The sequence below is a fragment of the Fusarium redolens genome, assembly GCF_020744475.1.
Source record: "Fusarium redolens strain MPI-CAGE-AT-0023 chromosome Unknown BKA55scaffold_2, whole genome shotgun sequence".
In the NCBI taxonomy this organism is placed as follows: Eukaryota; Fungi; Ascomycota; class Sordariomycetes; order Hypocreales; family Nectriaceae; genus Fusarium; species Fusarium redolens.
In genome coordinates this window covers 3,684,259-3,697,734 of record NW_025763665.1, presented here as the reverse complement: position 1 = coordinate 3,697,734, position 13,476 = coordinate 3,684,259, and the positions used below count along the sequence as shown (strand labels likewise).

General features: G+C 48.0%; 7 protein-coding genes across 7 annotated transcripts; 4 read left to right on the top strand and 3 right to left on the bottom strand.

Moving 5' to 3' along the window:
* Positions 1-144: 144 nt before the first annotated feature.
* On the bottom strand, positions 145-1,177 carry BKA55DRAFT_590131 (uncharacterized protein; the record flags this gene model as incomplete). The annotated part of the gene is made up of 4 exons (XM_046195042.1): positions 145-411; positions 461-831; positions 886-1,038; positions 1,105-1,177. The coding sequence occupies 4 exons, from the start codon at positions 1,175-1,177 to the stop codon at positions 145-147; spliced, it is 864 nt and encodes a 287-aa protein (XP_046055633.1).
* A 1,779-nt stretch (positions 1,178-2,956) lies between these two features.
* On the top strand, positions 2,957-4,226 carry BKA55DRAFT_590130 (uncharacterized protein; the record flags this gene model as incomplete). Its single annotated transcript, XM_046195041.1, has 4 exons — positions 2,957-3,753; positions 3,800-3,987; positions 4,027-4,080; positions 4,129-4,226. 4 exons carry the CDS (start codon positions 2,957-2,959, stop codon positions 4,224-4,226), a joined length of 1,137 nt encoding a protein of 378 aa, XP_046055632.1.
* On the top strand, positions 4,192-4,990 carry BKA55DRAFT_556610 (uncharacterized protein). The gene has a single exon (XM_046191718.1). It carries the CDS (start codon positions 4,296-4,298, stop codon positions 4,935-4,937), a length of 642 nt encoding a protein of 213 aa, XP_046055631.1. The 5' UTR covers positions 4,192-4,295; the 3' UTR covers positions 4,938-4,990.
* A 64-nt stretch (positions 4,991-5,054) lies between these two features.
* Positions 5,055-6,113, bottom strand: BKA55DRAFT_685095 (uncharacterized protein; the record flags this gene model as incomplete). The annotated part of the gene is made up of 5 exons (XM_046198746.1): positions 5,055-5,194; positions 5,246-5,507; positions 5,563-5,634; positions 5,682-5,778; positions 5,842-6,113. The coding sequence occupies 5 exons, from the start codon at positions 6,111-6,113 to the stop codon at positions 5,055-5,057; spliced, it is 843 nt and encodes a 280-aa protein (XP_046055630.1).
* Positions 6,114-6,457: 344 nt separating this feature from the next.
* BKA55DRAFT_556608 (uncharacterized protein) lies at positions 6,458-7,522 on the top strand. Its single transcript, XM_046191717.1, has 2 exons — positions 6,458-6,905; positions 6,966-7,522. The coding sequence occupies exons 1-2, from the start codon at positions 6,534-6,536 to the stop codon at positions 7,407-7,409; spliced, it is 816 nt and encodes a 271-aa protein (XP_046055629.1). The 5' UTR covers positions 6,458-6,533; the 3' UTR covers positions 7,410-7,522.
* Positions 7,523-7,620: 98 nt separating this feature from the next.
* BKA55DRAFT_685093 (glycoside hydrolase superfamily) lies at positions 7,621-10,255 on the bottom strand (the record flags this gene model as incomplete). Its single annotated transcript, XM_046198745.1, has 4 exons — positions 7,621-8,005; positions 8,057-9,589; positions 9,654-9,882; positions 9,928-10,255. 4 exons carry the CDS (start codon positions 10,253-10,255, stop codon positions 7,621-7,623), a joined length of 2,475 nt encoding a protein of 824 aa, XP_046055628.1.
* Positions 10,256-10,889: 634 nt separating this feature from the next.
* On the top strand, positions 10,890-12,621 carry BKA55DRAFT_712501 (general substrate transporter; the record flags this gene model as incomplete). Its single annotated transcript, XM_046200824.1, has 6 exons — positions 10,890-11,043; positions 11,096-11,275; positions 11,326-11,471; positions 11,523-11,903; positions 11,954-12,466; positions 12,520-12,621. The coding sequence occupies 6 exons, from the start codon at positions 10,890-10,892 to the stop codon at positions 12,619-12,621; spliced, it is 1,476 nt and encodes a 491-aa protein (XP_046055627.1).
* Positions 12,622-13,476: the final 855 nt, after the last annotated feature.

Genomic DNA, 13,476 nt, shown 5'->3' with positions numbered 1-13,476 from the left:
ATGATGAGCTGTCAGCCATAATGTGGCCCGGTTGATACCTTTGCCTTCCTTGATAGACAATATAGAAAGCGATACAAGCCCGATATGATGGAAGGAGACCATATGTTGTGCAGCGGTAATAGATTTAAAATCACACAAAGGGTTCTATTTTCTCAGACTCTGGGTCGATACCTTAATCACAACCCGTCCGGGAACCTTTCCAGCTTGGAGCAAGTCACAGAACCTATCAAGGTCATACAACGTCCCTTTAGTCAAAACAGGATAGATTAATCCCCTTGCTGCAAAGTCGAGTGCTTCGTCAGTTTCCCTTTTGGTGCCAACAAGGCTTCCAATAATGCTCAGTTTCTTTCCAATGATAAGAGCAGCAGACGATCCGGCTATGATGGTGGGATATTTTGGAATACTAAGGGCCTGTGAAACTTGTGAGTAAACGTGCTCGGAAGTGATGGAGACTACTTACCACCATGGTTCCACGGAATTTCAGAGTGTGTGGCGCTAGGTCATATGCCTCTTTTGATGGGGCGGCAAGCAAAACCGCATGGGCACCGTAGGTAGTGATTCTCATCACCTCGGCCACAAAATCCTTGGACGAATCCATGAACCTGTCAGCTCCCAATCTTCGACACATTTGCTCTTTTTCCCTGCCCCTGTCAACAGCAATGACCCTTATGCCCATAGCCATTGCATACTGCAAAGCAAAGTGACCTACACCTCTACCGGCTCCAAGGATGACAAGCCACTCTCCAGGTTTAACTTCTGTTCGCTTGCAAGCCGCATATGCTGAGAAACCACCACACATTATGGGATCAGCCTCCTCGTCCGTAACCCCATCTGGGATCTTAGTAGCATATCTCCCATCAGTGACTCAGTATTCCTGAAAAGTACCAGCAACCTCGATGGCATGGTGGACGACATCCAGGCATTGAACTTGATCAAAACCGTTGGAGCACATCTCGCAGACGCCGCAGGTTGACTCAACCCACTTTACCCCTGCCCTATCGCCAACCTTCGAAAGGGCATAAACATCATTGCCCACAGCTACGACCACTCCAGTTGATCTTGACGCGGATCTGGTGCGAGGCCATCACCAGCATTACAGCGGACCCTGTGGCCGTTTTCGTTCTGTCACACCGACTAAGACTGCCACAGTCACTAACGTAAGTGCCAGGAAGTTCATTTTCATCCGTCTTCAGATGATGTTGCTAAATGCATTTACAGACTCCAGACCCTTACCTTCAAACCGACAGTAACGTAAGTGTATCTAGATATCTACCTGCAAAGAAGGAAAAAAGCCAACAGAACGCAGACTAAGAACGTTGTGGAGACTGACGTGAATACGTATGTATTGAACTATGATAACGAAGTCTAACTCTAACTCTCATTTAGAATCACGGAGACAACCTATTTTGGCCTCCCTTCCAAGCGTGCTATTGCTGTTCGATCAACGAAGAACATTCTCAGGCCAACAGACATCCCATCATATGCTGGAACATGCACAGATGCCGAGCAGTACAGCAGTGCTTGCGTCTGTATGGGCGTTGAAGTGGCCACTATTGCTAGAATTGCACCTATTGTCACCGAGACTGTCGATCCTCATCCTGACACATTGATCAATGTCGTTACAGAGACAGTACCCGCTGTCGGCACAACAACACTGCCAGCCAAGACACGAACAGTCACAGTCACTCTCCCTGGACCTCAAATCACCGAAACAACGACCGCCGACGTTACCACTGTTTCGACGTCTTTCACCGCCTATCAAGACACCCTCACCATCACCCAGCAAGCCACCGAGGTAGACAAGACGACATCCGTTACCACCAAGACCCGCTCAGTCGGACCAATCTGCACGACCTACACACCCTCGCAAACCTCATGCAACTGCGAATTCGAGGTCCTCTGTGACCAAGCAGTCAACATTGATGTTTCAACCTTCCAGAGACATATCGACTTCAACACTCATGTCGGTAGCTTTGAGGAGTGTATGCAGCGTTGTGATAATAACCCGAGCTGTCAATTCGGTGATTTTGCCTCACTTCCAAATGGTGGTCTTTGCTCAAGCTATAGTGGCAATCCAGGGAACTCTGGTACTTCATCTCAAAGCGGTTCCAAGTATTTTGAGAAGGACGGAAATGTCGATTGCTCGGCCTGTTCATCATAGACTGGGGAAAGGAAGAGTTAGTTGTTCACTTGGACCTTCATAGATTAATATTACGGTATTTTATCGGCCAGTTCGACGCATAATACATAAAATAGTTTCTTCTTTTCGTTTCAGGTTAGTAACCTCATGCTTGATATCGCTGTCTTGGACAAAAGGTTAAACTTCGGGAGTGGATTTTTCTGCCACTGTAGATATGATCTCACCTTCTTCAAAGTTGCCCTTTTCTCACCCGGCAAGGAACATACTGTGCAAACCACATGCCTACTTTTCAACTCTTACCTATCAATCTTTCAGTGTAGACAAGTGTGATACGAAAATCTATCTCAGCTCCTTTCGAGTCCAAAGCTTGAGTTCTAGGTCAAAATTTAGGCGGGGTACAAATTGACGACGAGTCTTCGGGGACATATCAGGAGCTTTCTGGGCTCCCTTCTTCTCTGTTAACTGCCATAGATTAAAGTTTCACGACACAGAATCACTAAATAAACATGGCCGAGCCAAGCAAGCGTGCTGGAGGTCAGTACTCTAGAAAACGCGCCTTGCACGCATGTCTAGTTTGGAGAGCTAGGTTTGTTTTGCCCACACCTTCAAGCTGTCAAGAATATGCTGATCAAGATCCAGAAAGTCGCGGTGCGATAGCCAACGACCACGGTGTGGCTTCTGCGTCAAGACCAACTCGGATTGTACTTATCCAGATATAGAGTCTACCAGGCGACTATCCTCCAGTATCACTCTTACTGACATTAGACATCAAGCTTGGATAAAGCATCTTTGCTCATCCTGGATAGAATTCAGACAATGGAAAGTAATGTACTCAAACAGCTCATGGACGTTACAGCTAGTGGAGCTTTAGTAGTCCCCAGTAGCAATCTGCCCGCGCCAGCTGTAAAGCAAAGACCCAAATCATGGAGGGAATGGCCGGGTGGGGATATAATCATGTCTTGGAATGTGTTTCGACACCCAGTCTCCAGATGCGGTCAACATCGGCATTGGGAGATGTATCGGGACGAGCTGCTACCATGCCGTGATGGAGCTACCGAAACACCTGGACTAAGTCCTTCGATAAAGGCGGAATTTCTGAGTTCCGATCCAACGACTGATCCTTTCGATTGTGATCAAGTTATGTCAGACGATATACCGGTGGATTCTTCGACTCCAGAATCAGTGGGCCTCGCGGCATCACTCATCAGAAACTACGCCGTCAACATTCACAGCAAGTCCCCCATTTTGGATCCTGACTTCCTGAAAGATTTGGAAGATCGCCTACTCAAAGATAGTGAGCTTCAACATTGGTCAGTGCAGAAAGCGCTGCCAGCAGGACTACATCCTCCAGACATGGCAATCTTGCTGTTGGTACTTGCTTTGGGTGAGGTCTCAGCAAGGACAGCCCCAGAAAAGCAACCGCTTGTGCAATCCAATTATATTACTCTGGCGCTTCCTTGGCTTGGAGTCACTGCTTACAGTGATGGCTCACCTATCAAAGACTTGCAGGCACTGTTACTACTGGCGAGTTATCAGATGTGGGCTTTGAAGCCATGGAAAGCCTGGAGCTATGTTGAGACAGCAGCTGCCAAAGCTGAAACAATACTACTAAGGTATTTATACTCCTGCATACCAAGTTGTAAGTCGCTGACAAAACAGGTATCCCAATATTCTAGAGCAGAAACTCAGCCACCGAGTACTCTGGGCCACGGCAAAAATGCAGCTGGAATTGACCGAAGAGATCTATCCCTACCTTGGACTTTTGAAACCAGGCAGGCTCGGGCGGTTGATCCAAAGAACTCCAATTCCGCCACCGCCTCCTCAGCCGTTTGAATGGCCGAGTATCGGTTCGTAGCTTGACACGGATACATGGTATTACTACCTAGCTGAGACTTCCAGTCGGAGATTGGTTGAGCGTATCAAGGCTGAACTTTACGGTAGTAAGACTGTCATGCCATGATCTGTGACCGAGTCTGATAGTTCGACAGATGAACCCACTGGGTGCAGTATAGCCTCCAGCATAAGCACCAGTTATCCTTTGGCGTGCGAGTTTGAACGTCAGATAAACGAGTGGTTAGTCTTATGAATGAGGCAGCGGAAATTACGGAGTAGACCTGCCTGATTACTATAGACCTGTAGCTGACTAGTAAATAGGATGAGTTCCCTCCCGGCGGATCTACGAGCTGCCTCACAGCTTTCCTCCGATTTCTCCCCAGGAACAATTGAAACTCTGGAGCAATCCATCAAGCAGCGAATGCGAAAGGTTCTGGTTGATAGACAAGGACAGCTGATGATGCTGGTGTTCCGTCCATTTCTCGCGGCCCTCGCAGATGCTCACTATGATACAAGCCAATCAGGTGCTAACACTGACGCTCTATTGAAAGGTACGGTGAAGTATTTATACTATGCAATGAAGTTTCTCCACCAGCAGTCAGAACAGCCCGTTCGACATTACGGATGCTGGCTTCTGGCACGGAATATCTGGTCAGCAGCTCTCTCTCTCATCGCGGCATGTCATCTGCCAGATGTCGTTCATTATATGGATGTAGGCGAGCTCGAGATTCAGAACTTTGATAGCGCATGCCCAACGTTACAGGGGTCAGCCATGCCGAATATTTATGGAGGACAATTTAGTCAGAACGCTTTGGATGCTTGCCAAGATGCGTATCGGCAACTTCGGCTTTGGGATAAGGAGAGTGCAAGTCTTTCCTTTTGCGCGGATCAGCTTTGGGCGTTAATTGTGGATGCTCAGTGGCATGAGAATAGGGCTGTTGGGAACGATGTAATTGGTTGTTAGCAAGCTTGGTCGCTCAATTATCACCTTCAATATCATTTTGGGTGTTTTTAAAAGCCTTCTCACTCGAGGGATGTTCTAAAACTGATTCTGTTGAAATGATACAATCTTGTAATAATTTTACTGTTCATATACAACTTTGTTAGAGATAGCACCAATGCCATCTATCTCAACCTTGGTAATATCGCCTTCCTTCATACTAATCTGAGGTTTCCTGCCAAAACCAACACCAGCAGGAGTTCCAGTGAAGATAAGTGTTCCTATCTAGAGTCAATTACTTGTCACATGGAGTCTAAGATGGGCGGGCTTACCAGGGAGCAGAGTCATACCCTGACTTAAGAAAGACACAATCTCAGCTACTGAGAAGATCATGTTGTTGGTGCTACCGTCTTGCACTTGGGTATCGTTGAAGGTACCCCTAATTCCAAGGCCGACTGCAGACCCGAGGATATCTTTTGACACGATGGCTGGCCCGATAGGCGCGGTAGAGTCGAAGCATTTCGAGTAGCACCATTGGCCTCCGCCCAAGTGAGTTTCAAGCTGCCATGCCCTATTTGAAACATCGTTGCCGACCTGTGATAAGATTACTGGTGAGTTGGGCTCAACCTTTCGGAGGATACTGACTTACTGTATAACCAAAGACGTAGTCCAATGCATCGTCCTCGGAGACGCGAGCGGCCCTCTTGCCAATCACGATTACCTAAATATATAAATATCTTCCTTGTCGCTGTTGTTGGGGACTGGTACCAGTTCTGATTCGTAATCTAGTCTTCCCTTCTCCCAAGAGGCTCGGGGGAGGACAAGATCGTCGTGTGGGCCCGTAAGTGCCGTCACTGGCTTGAAGCTGATTAGGATTGTCAGAACATATACTCACGGAAATATGCCTAAATAGTGTTTCAATACTTACAAAACGACGGGGACCTTTGGAATGGGCATTTTGGCCTCTTCAGCATGATCCGTGTAGTTCAACCCGATGCAAACAACAGAGCGAGCATGGTTGATGTCAACGGGACATAAGAGCCTTTGAATACCGTGCTGTTTGTCGATAGTTTGAGTCGTAGGTGAGAATGGGCTTCCCGTCTCCAGAGGATTAGCAAATTGGAGGGCCTCGTCTGCAGCACCGTAGTAAGTCTTGCCGTCATCTTTCGAGACGAAGCGAACAAGGCGTTGGGTTGACATTTTAGTAGTAGAAGTGATAGAGAATTGACGTCGAAAACCTGGAGAGAAGATGGACATATAGTTCGACTGACGGGGAGCATTGCCGACTATTTAGCACTGGAATAAACACTCGAGCTGTACTGACGCATTCATCCGCTATCGGAACCAGGATGAGGATCTAGGGTCTGGGCTACTGGAGATCTCCGAGTCAAGCCCCTGCGTGAAGTTTTTGGGGTCGGTCCAGAGGCCGAAATGCCCCGAACAGTCAGCTCAACCGAAATAGGTATAGATCATCGCAACACCTGAGCAATGGTGTCACAAATACACGGGTGAACCCGCTTCTCTGTTCCTTGATCGCATGAGGATATATAAACAAACACGTCCTCATAGTAGCCAGCATGTCCACCAGCTCTTCAAGACATCGGCCTTGACTTCACCACTATGGCAGATCTCCAAAACCTCAAGACAATGCTGGAGCGCACAGCGCACCATCGTCCATGGCTTGTCGCTACGACTTGTGGAGCTACAGCTCTAGTAACGTTCGCAGCATGGTGTATCAAAGACTACCGCGATTATCTTGCCCTCGGCCCTGGCGGTCCTCCTTACAACGTGAAGGGATGGGCGTGGATCACCTTTGGCATCCGCCCCTTTGCGTTGAGTAAGTCTGGTGCTACTTATGTTGCCGATTATCCTACAGAAGGAAGCCATCCAGAGATCAAGAGCCTCCCTCGCCGTAAAGGAGAGCGAGCAATCCTTGGAGGAATCGCTCCTCATCGGCAGTTATCACAGCATGCGCCCAAGCAAATGAGAACCGTTTGTCATTTTTCCGAGCTGGTTTCGACTTTCAATGACATGACTAACTTTGTCTGTCAGTACATCGAGAACCTTTTTGCCAACGCCGCACGACAACACCCTTCGATCCTCGAGACCAAGAAGTCATTATACGAACGCCATCACGACGCCCTCTTCGTATCGCAAGAACTGCTCGAGTCACGGTCCGGAATCCTTCCCAAGACAGCGATCATCGCTCGAGGAGAACTCGGACATGGGCACCCTGATCTATCGGTCCATCTATACCTCTCACCAGCAGACGCTCGCGTCATCATTGAGAAGGGCTGGGGAGAGAGACATAGGCTCTCGGTTCCTGAGACCTCATGGGTCAAGAACAAATACGCTATTGCTAGTACATACTTGATGATCTATGGACCTCGCGATGAGAAGGAGATGGAGGTTTTGAGGGTCATTCTTGAGAATAGTATTCGCTTCATGACTGGTCAAGATCAAGTGGAGCATGTTCAGTGGAAGGAATGTGTGTAGAAGGGATTGTCCGTCACTTTGTCACATATAGAAACAACAGGGGAAGATCGTTGAGTTTAAGTATCCAATTGACTGCTTTGCTTCTCCGTTAGTACATTAAGACTTAACGCTGGCAAAAGACTTCTTCACTTACCAGTTTTTATTCAATGAGCGAATGTACGTGAGACAATGCTGGAAACTAAATCAAGATAAAAGTCTCAAAATGTCTATTCTACTCTATTGCCATCCCTTCCTCAAATCTCACAACAACATCCCCGATTTCCTTCCAGTCTCCAACTCCTCGCGACCCAGCCACACGGACCAAGTAGTCTCCTGCGTCAACTCGCCAAAGTTGATCTTTAACATCCCAATGGGAGAAGTCGCGTGCTTTTAAGCTGAACTCCAAATCCTGCCAACCTCCCGGCTCAACAAGATCAGTCTTTGCAAAGGCACGTAACTCCACATTTGGTCTTGGTGTCGCTGGCCTCAAAGCTTCAACAAAGAGCAGAACAGTCTCACTTGCTGTCAACGACCCGATGTTTTGTACCGTCAAAACAACCTTGGTTGTGGCATCAAGGGGATCAAACGCACTGTTGGGAGGACTCTTGACAGAACAGCTGAATGTGGTGTATGACAATCCATGACCAAAAGCGAAACGGGGCTAATACGTCTGAAGCGACTTTTTACGATAACCGACGTAAATACCCTCCCGATACTGGATCTTCATGTCGTAAGTCATGAGGCTCTCAACGTGGCCAGCTGGATAATCTTCCACCTTGTCCCAGAACGTGGTCGGAAGTCGAGCTGAGGGTGATACTTCTCCAGATATGATTATGGACAGCGCATTGCCGAATTCCATACCTGGAAACCACGCATAGATAACTGCATCAACTTCATCAATCCAAGCACTCGTGTCAATAGGCGATCCAGCATTAACCACCACGATTGTTCGACCCTGACACGCTTTGGCGACACGAAGAATGAGCTCGTCTTGTCGACGTGGGAGTTTCATGCTTACACGGTCGAATCCCTCCGACTCCCATTCCGTACCAGTACCCACAACTACCAGGGCAGTTTCAACACTCCCTGAGAGCTTCTCTGCCTTAGCCAAGGCAACATCATCATCGCTCGCGAGTGCAAGACCTAGCCGGCAACCCTGAATAAAGAACTCACGATTAACATTCTGAGCCTTGTGCTTTGACGACCAGCTCAGGATTTCGAACTTGTACCACTGACCCGCTTCCAAAGGTAGTGACTCTTCTCTACAGGTTTCGAATTTTGAGCGGTCAAAAAGAAAGTCCTCGGTGGAAATGTTCAGATCTCTTTCAACATCAAGAATGACCTGATCGTCCAAAAGACACTTTGCGTTACCAGGGCCGCTGAGACTGAGATTGTAAGAACCCGTTGTTTTAGGGACGAACTGAAACTTCATGCTCGTGCAGAAGTCGGATCGGTCTAACAAGCCGCCTGGGGCATGCTCGACAAGCATGTACAAAGTGTCGTTCAACTCTTGAGAGTGAAAAAGACTTTCTGTAGAGGGTTGATCCCCGTTATACCACAGAAGCGTGATGTTCTCAATGTCAAGGCCGGATTCGTTCGGTAGTGGCACAAGTCGGTTGACAGCTACGCCGACTCCAAGCATAGCGTTACTATACGTCTTCTTCACAGCGTCCCACGGAGTTGATGAGTATGGCACTTTGAGACTAGCAGACCCCCCACCGAACAAAGAAGGATCTGTCGCATGATGACCAAACACAGCGAGTCTGGTATCTCGATCAACAAGTGGAAGCGTATCTCTTTCATTCTTGAGAAGCACCATACTTGACTCAGCAGCCTGTCGGATCAACATTCTCAACTTGACATCGTCGAGATAGTCTGGTTCTTCAGCCTTTAACGGTGGTGGGAAACCAGCTTCTCCAGCACGACCAGTCTTTCGAAGAAGATCGACAACCCTCACAGCCGAGTCCGTGATCTGATGCTTCTTTACTTCTCCCCCCTTGATAGCCTCCGACACTTTATTGTATTCGCGGAACTTTGTAGGTCCTGGCATTTCGAGGTCGAGGCTAGCGTTCAAGGCTTCTGTTGTGCTGTAGGTTCCGAACCAGTCGGAGATGACCGCGCCGTTGTATCGCCATTCGTCGCGGAGGATGGATAGAAGGTTCTGGGATTCGGAGCAGAATGAGCCGTTGACCGAATTGTACCTGTCCGGTTAGCAAAGTTCTACATCTGACAAACATTTTGAAGACTTACGCAGTCATGATACACCACGGATCAGCCTCTTCAACAACAATTCTAAACGGTTCGAGATATATCTCCCGTAGTGCTCGCTCTTCGATAACGCTGTCGCTCCATCGTCGGCCGTTCTCTGCCTCGTTGGCTAGGAAATGTTTTGGGCTGGCAGCGATGCCCTGCGCTTGTAACCCTTTAACGAAAGACGCAGCAACAAGGCCACTAAGCAAGGGGTCTTCACTAAAGGATTCAAAGTTTCGTCCGCCTACAAAGTCAGTTGAAGCCCATGGAGCACTGTGATGGTACATACACAAAGGGTAACGATGGATGTTCATGGTCGGAGCAAGTAGCCCGTGTACGCCTTTGCGCTTACACTCTCTCGCAAGAACACCAGCCAACTTTGATACCAACTCGACATCGAATGAGGCTCCTAGAGCTGTCGCGCAAGGAATAGCAGCAGATGGTGCTCCATTGATCCAGTCTTCTCCTCGAACGCCATTAGGACCATCTGAGAACTTGAGTGAACCCAGGCCGAGAGCTTCATTCGCACGAGTACGCCAGAAATCTTGTCCGGAGAGAAGACTTATAGCATCCTCAGGTGATAGCTCAGCTGAGAGGTCGCGGTGGATGGATCCCATTGTATTTTGTTGCTTGATCGGGCGCTGATGTTAGAGTAAGGAGCCTTACAGCTGGATCTGGTTGATACAAATGTTAAAACTAGACGAGGTATGATCGAATATGAATGATATCTTGAGGGGAAACGGCATGACAAAGACATCTCGCCACAAAATACGGGGTCTCCGTGTTGACTCCGGGGCAGCTCGGGGTTGTTACCTGACCCAGATCCAGCTCCTTGGCCCTCTCAACATCAACAACAGGGCAAGCCCCTTAGCTGGACCTCATCGGGGCATTTCGGCTGTGGCGCCGACACAATAGATCTCATATCCTAGCCTCTGATTGGCCGGGGCATTTCGGTGTATGAGCCGAAGTCATGAACTCCAATCTCCACCACAAACTAGCGCCTCGTCTTCTGTCCAGGTCGCTAATAGAGTTTTGCGGAGAAGATTCAGCCATTGGCTACCCCAGATGGGGAAATAGTTCACGATCCAGATTTTTGGAATGCGTCGGGGTCTTTAGTCAAGTGACACTTGATTATTCCACGATAAAACAATTTCTTCATGTCGAAATGATCATAAATAGGCATTACCCCAGCCTGAGCTGAAGATCATCAGCAGCTCTTTCTAATCATCGATAATCATCAGCTTCGCAATCATGACCGTCCCGGCATCTACTTCGCTCTTCAAGAATCCTAGCCTTTTGAGGCTGTATCTTCTTCTCATTCCTGGCTCTCTGATCGTTAGTGCTGCAATGGGATATGATTCGAGCCTCATGAATGGCATTCAGGGAGTCGATCGTTGGCAGAACTGTCAGTGACTCACTAACAAGTCGATCGATTGTAGCTAACTTGTGGTGCTTAGACTTCAACCATCCTCAAGGCTCTCTCCTCGGCATCATGAACGCTATTCTTCCTCTCGGCGCCGTGTTCGGAACGATACCTGCAGCTTGGCTGTCTGATCATCATGGAAGACGATGGGCGATGGCTGTTGGAGATATCATTGTTATCCTCTCGACTGTCATCCAGACCGCCAGCATCAACAGTCAGTATTTCCTGGCGACCTTGTTCGACCAAGGCTAATCCTCTCTTCAGCTTCTATGTACATGGCTTCACGATTCTTGATCGGTCTCGGAATCACCGTTGCTTCCAGTTCCGCCCCCATGCTCGCCGCCGAACTTGCCCATCCCGAATCGCGAACGACTCTTACATCGATGTACAACACACTCTGGTACTGGGGAGTAAGTCCAATATCTCCACGATACAACATATAAGTCAACTGACGGTTCTAGTCCATCATCGCAGCATGGACAACATACGGTACATACCGTATCAACTCCGAATGGTCATGGCGTCTCCCCACTGCTCTTCAAGCACTCCCCGCCATCATCAACCTCGTTGGTCTCTGGTTTCTTCCCGAGAGTCCTCGATGGCTTGTTGGTCAGGATCGCCATGACGAAGCACGTGATATTCTCATCAAGTACCATGCCAACGGTGATCAAGACTCTGTTTTCGTAGCGGCTGAGTTTGACGAGATCCGAACTGCACTTCAACTTGAGTTGGCCGGCTCTAGATCATGGAAGGAGCTTCTCCAAACAAAGGCTAACAGGCATCGCACATTCCTTATTATTTGTTGTGCCTTCTTCCCTCAATGGTCTGGGAATGGATTGGTCGTAAGTCGCGTGTCACAAAGACTTTTATGCACCTCGCTGATCATATCTAGTCTTACTACATTGCTCCCGTCCTTCGATCGATCGGTATCAACTTACAAGAAGACATCACTCTCATCAATGGTATCCTTCAGATCTGGAACATGATCGTCGCTATGACTGGTGCCAACCTCGTCAACCGAGTCGGTCGTCGCCCTCTCTTCGTCGTCGCAACTTCATGCATGCTGGCTGGCATGGTCGCTTGGACCATCACCGGCAGTGTCTTTGCAAGGACCAAGTCAGAAGCAACTGGTGCGGGAATTCTCACTTGTGTCATCTTCTTCGCTTCTTCATACAACATTTGCTGGAATCCCCTGGCTGTCGCATACCCTGTCGAGATTCTCCCCTTCAACATCCGCGCCAAGGGCATTGCACTTCTTATGGGATCCATCAAAGGAGCTAGCTTCTTCAACCAGTTCGTTAACCCTATTGGACTGAAGAACCTTGGCTGGAAATACTACATCGTGTACTGTGTCTGGCTTTGCATTGTTCTTATCACAGTATTCTTTATGTTCCCCGAGACTAAGGTAAGTCTTCCACTGTTCTTTTCCAGCATTGGCCTGTCTGACTGAGTTTATAGAACCGATCACTCGAAGAGATCTCCGAAGTTTTCGAGACGTACTCTGAGAGAGCATCGGAGAAGAAGTTTGAAGCTACTGACATTGAGTGTATTGAGCATTAGAAGTATGAGAAGGAGTAAATTAGTGGCTGACTCGAATCGTGTCAAGGTTCACTGATATATAGTCTATACTAGATGGTTTCGCAGATCTCTGAAGTCAATGCTATAGCTACGTTATAAGATACGAGGGAGCTCTGTGAGGATTACTAGACCATTGATCTTGTATTCCTAAAACTTCGGCTGAACTCAATAACCATAGATTCCAAGGATGAAAACAAACCACAAAGCCTAACTAATTAACATAACCTGCATCCATGGTGACAGGCTAAGCCTGGCAGCACTGGCACTTTCAACGTATTAGCTTCGTGAGCTGCAGACATGAAGTTTGTAAGACTCACTGAAACAGATCCAGAATCAGAATCGGGAACAACCATTGTCGAGCATTGGCTTGGCTTCTCCGTCGTAGCACACACATTGATGCCAGACATTCTCTCACACACTGCAATAGGAGACTAGTATACCTTGTAAGTTAATCGTTAATAACGATTATGTAATTACTTACGCAAGGGGTGCTTCGTGGCACGCAACCGTCTGCAGCAACTAAAGGCATTAGGGCTGCCGCCACAACCAAGATACTAGAGGGATGCATGGTGTGACAAAAAAAGATTGCTTCAGCTTGATGGATAATTGTATAGAAATTTTGCGTTTAATAACAGAAAATAGTGGCGTGAGGAGCAGGCTGGGGGTATAAGTACTTCGTGTTGGATACCTACTCAGGGACACTTGCCTCAGTCCTCCTTACCGACTATTTGAATTCCAGGGCATATGGGTCCAGTTTGCAAAGTTAAAAACTTATCATTTACTTTGCAGGTATGGAAACCATCCGAGTCACTGTATTCTAAGCGTGCAAATATTAAG